At 47.2% G+C, this 10,195-nt stretch overlaps 1 protein-coding gene across 4 annotated transcripts in view; it reads right to left on the bottom strand.

Moving 5' to 3' along the window:
* Positions 1-5,613: 5,613 nt before the first annotated feature.
* The window catches only part of Epb41l5 (erythrocyte membrane protein band 4.1 like 5), a 112,468-nt gene continuing 107,886 nt past the window's right edge, over positions 5,614-10,195 (bottom strand). For all 4 annotated transcript variants that reach the window (XM_027417805.2, XM_027417808.2, XM_027417809.2 and 1 more), the window contains one exon: positions 5,614-10,032. In XM_027417805.2, the coding sequence (XP_027273606.1) occupies positions 9,969-10,032 (64 nt within the window). In that variant the 3' untranslated portion in view covers positions 5,614-9,968. The remainder of the gene's footprint in view (positions 10,033-10,195) is intronic.

The following is a 10,195-nucleotide window of genomic DNA, read 5'->3' as shown; positions in this document are numbered from 1 at the left end:
GAGAGTTGTATCTATGAAGGAGAGCTAGAAGACATGACAGGAAGAGCTCGGTTTGTGCATATCCCTCAGAAATCAGCAGGAAGTTTTCGGTGCCAAAGTAAAACAGTCTTGAAGTACTGGAAAGGAGGATTGTGGGATGGGCTGGTCAGTACTCCACTTCTGTTTCAACAGGAAGGGATAGCAGGTATGGATGAAGGAAGGACTGCTGAGAACTCTGCTGACAGGTGCGCTGGGCTTTTATCACTGAGGTGAGAACCTGAACTTACTGTAAGGAAACCCTGAGGGGAAGAGTCAGAAATGCACAGGTGAGGTGACTCAGGCAGTTCTCTTCAGGTGAGATCAGGCCCTCATAAATAGTGGCTGGGTCCATTCAATTCTGTGGAAGTCATCAGGTGGGTGGGAAACAGGGCAAAGAGGGCAGGCTAGGGACATACCACCATCACCATTAACTTCTAGCACCAAGCAAGCAGGGCCTTGAGATGGCTCTGTAGGTAAAGGCACTGGCCACTGTGCTCAACCTGAGTTTGAGCACTGGGATACACATGATGGATGGAGAGAACGAGACACGTGGATGCCTGGGATACGCCTCCACCTCCTGTAAAGAAATGTAATTAGTGGCCGGGCATTGGTGGCGCACGCCTTTAATCCCAGCACTCGGGAGGCAGAAGCAGGCAGATCTCTGAGTTCGAGGCCAGCCTGGTCTCCAAATAGAGTGCCAGAATAGGCTCCAAAGCTACACAGAGAAACCCTGTCTCAAATGTAATTAAGATGAAATATCTACTGTGTAGCTCTGCTGGTGTGTGTGTGTGTGTGTGTGTGTGTGTGTGTGTTAGTCACTTTTCTATTGCTGTGATAGAGCACCATGACCAAGGCAACTCATGGAAGGAAGGGGTTATTTGAACTATGGTTCCAGAAGGATAGGAGTCCACCATGGCAGGGAATCCGGGCAGTAGGTGGCAGACATGGCAGCATGACAGCTGAGAGTTCACATCTTCAAAGCACAGGCCAGAAACAGAGAGCACACTTGAAATGGCTCAAGACTTTCAGTTCTCAAAGCCCATAACCATGACATCCCTGCTCCCGCAAGGCCACACCTCCTAAGCCTCCAGGACATTTAAGTCAAAAGAGCTCTTTTCTGAGCTGCCTTTGGTTATGGTCTTGTATCACAGCTATAGAAACCCAAACTATGACAAGCCTAGTTTGCTAATAATGTTTCCCTTGGAAAGTACTTGAGTCGGGGCTTCCAAAGCTCATGTTACCCTCCATACTGTCTCCCGAGCGCCAATTAGGATGGCCCATTAAGCCCTGCCTACAGAGTTCAGCCACTTTTCAGTTCCAAGGGCCAAAGCCTTCCACATTCCTAAAACAAACAAACAAGGCCCAGCATGGTCAGGTCTGTCACAGCAATAGCCCATTCTCTGGTACCAACTTCTGCTGCTGTGATCAACACCATGACCATGGTGACATACAGAAGGGTTGATTTGGCCTACAGTTCCAGATGGTTAAGAGTCCATCATGGCAGCAATTGTGCCAGCATGGTGAAAGAAACAGCTGAAGGCTCACATCTCAGATCCCAATCTGGGAGCAGAGAGCACAAAGGGCCACAAAGGGTCTTTAAACCCTCAAAACCTGCCCCTAGTGACATACCTCCTCCAGCAAGGCCGCATCTCCTAAGCCTCCATAAACAGTGCTTCCAAGGGGACCAAGTACTTAAATCCTTGAGTCTATAGACGTCATATTCAAGCCACTACAATGTGTTCTTATGTGTATGCACTTGCCTGCATGTGTGGAGGTCAGAAGTCCTTATTCCTTATTTGTTGAGAGATGGTTTGCCATTGAACACAGTTTGCCATTTCAGCTAGACTGGCAGGGCAGCAAGCCTCAGGGATGCCCTTGTTTACAACCTCCCTGTGTTGGTGTAGGTGCATACACCACTACATCCAGCTAAGTGGTTACTGATAATTCAAACTCAGGCCCTCATGCTTGGGCAGCAAGCACTTTTCCCACTGAGCCACCTCCCCGTTTTGTGTGCAGCCCTTTCTGTAGCATGCTCTCCTTTCATCTCCACCACAGTACGAGGCAGGTATCACTAAAAGCTCCCCATTTTGCAAGGCCCAGGCAGAAGTTTGGTGAACAAGGTTCTAACAGGGTCCATGCATGTTCTGGAATTCAGTAATGCTCTAAATGGGTAGCTTCCGAGTGCCAAGTGACTTCATATTTCTAGGCCACAGACTTTTACTCTGAAGACCCAGCTTGACCTGCAGGCATGCTGAATTGTCACTCTGGCTTCTAGATTACCCTGGTGGTCCCCCTCCTCCACAGTCCCCTAGCATACTGTAGATAACAGACCTCTTAAGTGTATGTGGAGCTTTGTAACCAGACTCAAGTCCTGCCGGCATCAGGAATGTGCCTGGTACCCTTGATAGCAGCTTGAGATAAATGAGGTACATTCCAGCTCCGTCCTCTGACCTGAGTTTTAGGGATCCACTGGCCCAGCTGCTGCTCTGGGCCAGGGCTTTTGTGAGCCCAAATAAATCGCACCCTGCCATCTTGGATCTGTCTGCTCTTCTTCAGCCTCTCAGCACTTTCTACCAGTGGAGGCCAGTTCTTTTCCCTGGATTTCCCTGAACAGACCCCTCTGCCTGCTGGTCCTCTGGCTGGCCTGACAGTTTAACCCACCCAACAGGCAACCTGTTGAGGCCCCTAAGAGATCAGTGAGTGTAACATTATGTACAAATCTCCCGTGTGTCCCCCTTTGTAGGTCTGTACCCGGAAATAAGACTGCTAGCCAGGAGCAGCTGGGGATGCAGCTCAGTTGGCAGACTGCTTGCCTAGTGTGCACGAGGGTTAGATTCCTGGCACTGCATAAACTGGGCAAGACGGTGGATGCCTGTAATCCCAGCACTTGAGCAATGGAGACAGGGCTATCAGGAATTCAAGATCAACATACTGAGCTATACATTGAGTTCCTGGCTAGTCTTGAACATGAGACCCTGTGTCCAAAACAAACAGAATAAAATAGCCAGTCTCAAATCAAGAAAGTATCCTAAGGTACCCAGAACACTCTCTCTCTCTCTCTCTCTCTCTCTCTCTCTCTCTCTCTCTCTCTCTCTCTCTCTCTCTCTCTCTGTTTTTTCAAGATAAGGTCTCTCTATGTAGTCCTGGCACTTGCTATGTAGACTATGGCCTGAACTCAGAGATCTGCCTGCCTCTGTCTGCTGGAATTAAAGCACTAGGCTACCCAAGCCTGGCTACCCAGAGCTCTCAAAGAAACAGCATGTAGAGGTTTTGGGAGCAGATGACAGGAATGGAGAGAACATACCTTGATGGGGAGTGCAAGCTGCACTCCAGGAAGAAAAAACATGGAATCCGAAAGGCAGGCACACAAACACATCCTCCAGATCTGTGTGTGTTTCCTTTGTTTTGGGAAGGTATTGCTTTGACACTGAGAGTTTCTGCTGTGGGGATTCTGTGGTGTGGGGCAGCAACTGAGCGGAACGACTCTGCTGTATGCAGCTCTGCTACTTCAAGGCAACAAGTAGACATGAACCAGAGAGCAGTGAATCAATGCCCTGGAGTACATGATCTGAGTCGTAAGCTTGGGACAAGTCCCTGTCCCTCTGGAGCTGTTTCCTGTCTGTATACTAAGGGTCCAGGCCAGGTCATCTTTTTCTTTTGGGAGGGGGCACTCTCATGTAGCCCAGACTGGCCTTATGCAGTAAAGGACGACCTGAACTCCTGATCCTTCTGCCCCTATCTTCCATGTGTTAAGATTGAATGTGCTGACTACCATGGCTGGGTTTATGTGGCACTGGGAATGGAATTCTGGGCTTTGTGGTAAGCACTCAGCTGAGCTCAGTTCCCAGTCTTGAGGATCCAGGTCCACTCGGTCTGTTTTTCTCTAACAACTTGCTAGCCTGGGAGCATAAGCCAGACATCTGTCAATCTGACCCAGGGCATATGTCCTCCCTGGGTGAGAGACTCACTCCCCATCTTTGCTCAACCTCAGAATGGCATTGTGGGACCTCAGCTTAGGGAGATGAATGCTCCCTGAATAAACCACTCTGAGTGGTCTATTGCAGTCAGGACCCATCAGGACCCCTGATCATAAATGACTCAAGATCTGCTCCGCAGCTCCTGCAACTCCCTCAGGCTCTGCTCAGTACAGGCCACACAAGCCCCATATGGGTTTATTTGGGTGTTTTATAGCTGAGTATCTATCTGTTCCTTTTCCTTTCAGGTATCTATCTGTTCCTTTTCCTTTCAGGGAAGCACAGCTGGGGCAGTGGCCCCACCCTCTGACTCCTCATAGCAGCTGGGTGGAAACCTGTCCACACCAACACCCCCTTTGTTCTGTCCATGGCCTAGCTTCCTGTGGATATGGAGAGCAATCTAGTTTTCCCATGTGTTGTCCTGCTTAAGTCAGAATGGCTGTTGTTACTTACTTCTTACATTTTTTAGTTTCCAGCACAAGTGAGAATGTTCTTTCTTCCAGGCATAACCGGAGGACAAAGGAGTGAGTGAGGGAGGATGTTCCTACTTCCCCAGAAGCCTTGCTATCTCATGTGTTGTGGTGTCTTTTTGGCCCAAAAGAAACCTGCCCTATGACCTGGACAGCCATGCTGTTCACAGAAAACTGTACCCAAGAAGGAGCCAGGGATCAAGAGGATGAGGCCTATCATCATCAAGAGGCCATGTGTCACACTGCATGTGTTCTTTCAGATGACAGTCCTGAGACTCTGGTCACAGATGATTCACTCTAGGCCTTGTGGGTAGTGAGCAGTACAAGTACAAGTTCCAAGATGTTATCCTAAGTCCCTGGAATGACACTGTGGCCTTCCAGGATAGGCTAGGTATTACCAACAAGGGTTATTTTTATTTTGAGACAGTTTTTATTTTCAGACTATAGAAAGCTATATAGTCTATCATAGCTTTGAATACTGACTGCCCAGCCTCTCAGGTGCTGGGATTACAGGTATACACCATCATGCTCACCCACCAGGGATTACAGGTATGCACCATCATGCTCACCCACCAGGGGTTACAGGTATGCACCATCATGCTCACCCACCAATACCTTAAAAAAAAAAAAAAACCACCACCAACAAACTTTGTGTATATACTCATGTGTGTGAGTACAGGAGATGCATGTGGAGGTCAGAGGACAACCTCACATGTAGCTCCTGGCCATTCACTTAGAGGCAGGGTCTCTCATCTATCTATGGGCATTCGAGGCTGCACATGCCAAATGAGGGGGGCCTTGAGCCTCAAGGGATTCTCCTGTCTTTGATTCCGTATCACTGCAGCAGTGCTGGGATCATAGACTCGTGTTACCACAGTTGGTTTTATGTGGGCTCTGGGGATATGAACTCAGGTCCTCATGCATGTGAGGTAAGTGCTGTACCCACTGAGTCATCTTCCCAGACACCAATGAGAGAGAGCCTTAGCCTTTAGAAACATCTCCACTCCCAATCTCCCACACCCCCATTGACACAAATCCCGAACACTGTTATCAGTGCTTCAATTCACTCCGTCTGGTTATTATTGATGGTGGCTCTGACTTAACAATTCAGCCAGGGCCATGCATGCTCAAGAAATAGCTTATAAAGCATGGACATTCTCATAGACGTTTTATTTGAATGGGTCATGTCTAGATTCTTGTTCAGTGTACAGACACCTCACGGTTCAGTGTAGTGCTTCTAATACAAACATATACAATGAGAAGTTGCTGAATATAGTGCACTTGATACAAAAATAAATTACAGTCTCAAAGCTACTGCAGAGTTTAACATGTAGAAAAAGTAAACACAAAATAGTTGGTGAGTCCTCATAACATCTATTGTATCCAGATGTAAAAATGAAGAGTAAAGGATTCCATGGAAAGACACACACACACACACACACACACACACACACACACACACACACACACACACACACACACACTTCTGATAAGAAATCCTGAGAATTAGTGGATATCACTCCAACAATGTAATAAGAGGGAGAACTGCAGCCCTACCAGCAGCAAGACTCCACAACAACTTGTGAACCACAGCAGAGCTCAGCGCAGGACAAGTTCCCCCATCCTGGCGACACCAGAATGGTTCCAGTTCATCCTGGCCATCCATAAACCCAGGTTTAGTTTTTTCCAGAAAAAAAGCACAAATGATCTATAAACACACATTCTTTATTTCACAGATGTATCCAAGAGTCCAACCAACTCCATGGTCAAGAGATGGATTAAATAATAGGATGGCACCAAGACTCTCACAGCTGTGGCTCACAATCTTGCCTTGCAGTTTCATGGACAAGGACACAATGTCCCGGAATGCTGAACTCCAGGCAGCACTTCACTGCTCTCAGAGCTGAGACCAGCACTTGCAGTGGTTCTCAGCCTTCCTAATTCCACATGATGCCTTTAATACAATTCCTCTGGTTGTGGTGACCCCCCAACTATAAAATTATTTTGTTGCTACTTCATAACTGTAAGTTTGCTACTGTTATGAATCATAATGTAAATATCTGCTATGTGGCTCCAAAGGGGGTGGTGACCCACAGGCTGAGAACCACTAGCTTAGTGCTTCATTGTAAATAAGCTTTAGTGAACACAGCTATGCTCCTGGGTACTGCCCCCTGATGATGCCATGCAGTACCAGCAGCACTGAGTGGTGAACTATTTGCTATCTCTGGCTCTCTGTAGAACAAACCTACTGTATCTGGAGATAGCTTGGTGGCAGAGTGAGACAGGGTCTCACTATGTAGCCCTGGCTTGCCTACAACTCACTGAGATGCACCTGCCTCTGCCTGCCAAGTGCTGGGATTATACAGGTGTGCATCACCATTTTCAACCCAAGGTCCATGTTTTGATCCTTAGCAACTCAAACCCAAAACCAACCAAACAAAACTTGTCAGTACAAATATATGCTAGGCTTGGTGGGTCACAACTGAAATCCCTGTGCTTGGAAAGCTAAGGCAGGAGAACTGATATGATTCAAGACCATCCTGGGTTACATAGTGAGACCCTGTCTCAAAACAACAAAGTAAAACAACAAACGAATATATGGTACTTGCTAAATGAGAAGACAAGAATTTTGTTTAAGACTCATATTTAGAAAACAGGCAAGTTGCTGGGTGGTGCTGGTGCATGCCCTCAGCACTTGGGAGGTGGATCTCTGAATTTGAGGTCAGGCTAGTCTACAGAGGGTGTTCTAGGCCAGCCAGAGCTGTTACACAGATCTATCACTGAAAAAAATGAAATCACAAAACAAACAAAAAACCTCAAAGTTCTTCACCAGTTGAATGACTAGTACACAATCTAGCAAGTGACAGCAGGACTCACTTAACTGGGCTCAGTTAAGAGAACAGAGGTCCAAGTTTTAGCCAGAATTGGGAAGAAGACCAAGCGGTAGATCCTGAAAGAGCTCAGAGATCTCATCTCCAGATACACCCAGGGCACCAGAGCCTGTGCAAAGCAAGTGTCTACTGACAGTCAGCAGGACCTGTAAAAAGTGTTTTTCACAAGAAGTTTTCTCAAAGCAATGTAGGATGCTAAGAAGCCTGCTCGTAGTTCTGTTCAGCAGCCTCCTGAGGACCAGGAAAGACAACTGGAGTCCTGCCTGTGTGGAGAGGACTTGCTACCCACAGGCTGACATCTCCACATCATTTATAGGTACAGACTCCTTTCCCAGTGCTGAGGGGGAGTCTAAGATTGCTAACTGTGACCTTCATGTCTTACTGGGAACTGCTATTCCAAGTCCCCTCCCAGCCAGAGAGACAACACAAACTTTGTCGATAGCTCCCCTGGGCACACAGCAGGCAGTTTCTGGGCACTATCTCCAATGTGACATAAATGCACAGTGTCAGCAGCTGCCCCTTTCCTAACTCAGCCTCACACTGAAAGTTGCCTTCTTACCCAGTTGTCACCACCTCCAGCCTCACTCTGTCATCATCACTCTGACTGCATCACTCACATACTGCCCCGACCTACCACTTCTACAGGTTTCTGACACGTGTGTCTAACCTGTCAGGGCAAATTCATCACTCTAAGTTCTAAACTAACTACTTGACACGAGGACACAGGATTTCTTTTAATGGAGATTCAAGTGAATCCTAACAAAGTCCTAGCAATATTCTGACTGCAAGAATTTAGGTATCTGGAAACACAAATGTTATGGGGGTACTTTTAGCTACTTAATCTTGAAGCAATAGTACTTGATCCTAAACAGGATGGGACATTTAGGACTTCTAAGCCACCATGCCTTAACTGTTGTGTGGTTAGCAGCACAGCTAATTGGTAGGCTGTCCAGGACTTAAAGACATTGGAAATCTGATACCCAGTCCAGTATGTTCTGGATCAAGCCCAGGGTTCTATTCTAGGTGTCATACTGTAAGATATGTCTTACCACTGAGGACTGGCAAAAACACTGCTAATGAAATGCATGAGCTGCCTACTGGCTAAGGGGGAGCCAGCCAGCAAGAAGGGCAATTCTGTCTCCTTTAACAAAAGTGGTTCCTAAACTGTCCAGCTTCCCTGGAAACTGTAAGCCTGAACCCCCAAGCTTCCCAGTCAGACACTAGCATTTGCCTGAGCACATACTATGCCACAGGGAAGTCAGGGTAGTACAAACCACACATTTGAATGACTACAGAGCTGGATGCCCTTTAGCTGAGAAGAATGAGCTCTCAACCATACACATGACAGGCAGAAAGCTGAACAAACTCTGGGAGATACAGCTTAACATTAGTGCTTGGTAACAAGGCAACACTAATGGTTTTACCAGTGTTTGCATGCCATTTCCATCCCCATGGCAACTGAGGTCCTGATCTTTCTGCCCACACAAAGTTACTTTAGTGTCATTTCTCTGTGCTGGGATTATAGGCACATATCCATACACTTTTCTACGATGAGCATGTACTGCTTTACAACAGAACGTCTTTTGGTACAAAGAATGGGGAATTCTAGAGAACTTTAAAAACGAATTAAAAAACCCTAATGTAAACAGACGTTATTCACTATACTGTGCATAGCTTCCTAGGGGATTCATTCAAGAACCAATCTCTCTCACCACCATTCCCTCATTTCTGCCAGGTGTTTTTCTTTCCTTTTCATCTTGAAAGTCACCAACTCACGCAGTGTATATGGAAAGAACCGGAGGCTGTGCGTACACAGGTCCCTGCCTGGAGCACTGCAGCGCTGACATTCACAACTGGTATGCCTATTAGGGATGCATTCCTCACTGGATCAGGAAGGAGAGCACAGGCCTCAGGCTGAGGACTCAGGTCTCTGACCAGACACCTGTTGTCCCCCCACCCCCATGCAAAGTTATAGACAGTGAGTGATGCGATGCTTTCTCCAGGAAAGGGGGTCTGGGGAGCTCACACACGCCTGGTAATGATCTCTCTGTAGCTCCTAACATCTACCTCTGAAGCAAATTCAGAGCAGTAAGATCATTGCTGCTCAGGATTCAAAGTGTGGGTGACATACAACCTGTATGCTCTCAGCTTCCCTGAGAGACCTAGTCACTGTGAGATCTGGCCTGAGATCTACCCACACAGTGCTTTCACCTGTTTCCTGAATTCTGACTTCTGGGGTAATGCACACAAAAATGCCATTCATTTTTCCAGCAGGCTCTCAGGTTAGGTGTGCTCACCCTGACATAACAGGGAAAAGGCATCGAAAAGGCTGTTGACAGCAAGCCTTGCCATAAGTTGTTATAAACAGTTGCAACCGCTAGATGGAGACAAGAGCTTGAAGGAAGCTAGTGAATTTCACTGATTGAGGAACTGACTACGTAAAGATATCTTCAGTTATGTGGGATAGACTTGCAGTTGGACGGAAAATGCAGCTACTTTTTCTTCAGGGATCTGAAGTAAAATCCAGGTAGGTTTTCTCATGTAAAGGACTCAGCTGGATCCAGGGTTGACGGGACAGTGTGGGGCATTCCAGATACACTGGGGAGCAGCAGCCCTCAGAGCTCAGTAGTCAGCAAGCACTTCTGCTTCAAGGCTGGGTCTTCAGCCAGAGGAGCAGAGCTGCATAAAGACAGAGAGACTTAGTTAGTGAAGGACTCTTGGCTCCAGGAGCCCACATGGAGATACCGAGAAAAGAGATGACAGACCTAAATGGTGATGCAGTGCCACCTCATGAGCAATGAGACATTCCAAAGGATGTTTTCTACATTGTTGATGCTCCTGG

Source organism: Cricetulus griseus, chromosome 5 (genome assembly GCF_003668045.3).
Source record: "Cricetulus griseus strain 17A/GY chromosome 5, alternate assembly CriGri-PICRH-1.0, whole genome shotgun sequence".
Lineage (NCBI taxonomy): Eukaryota > Metazoa > Chordata > Mammalia > Rodentia > Cricetidae > Cricetulus > Cricetulus griseus.
This window is presented reverse-complemented; position numbering and strand designations above follow the sequence as displayed.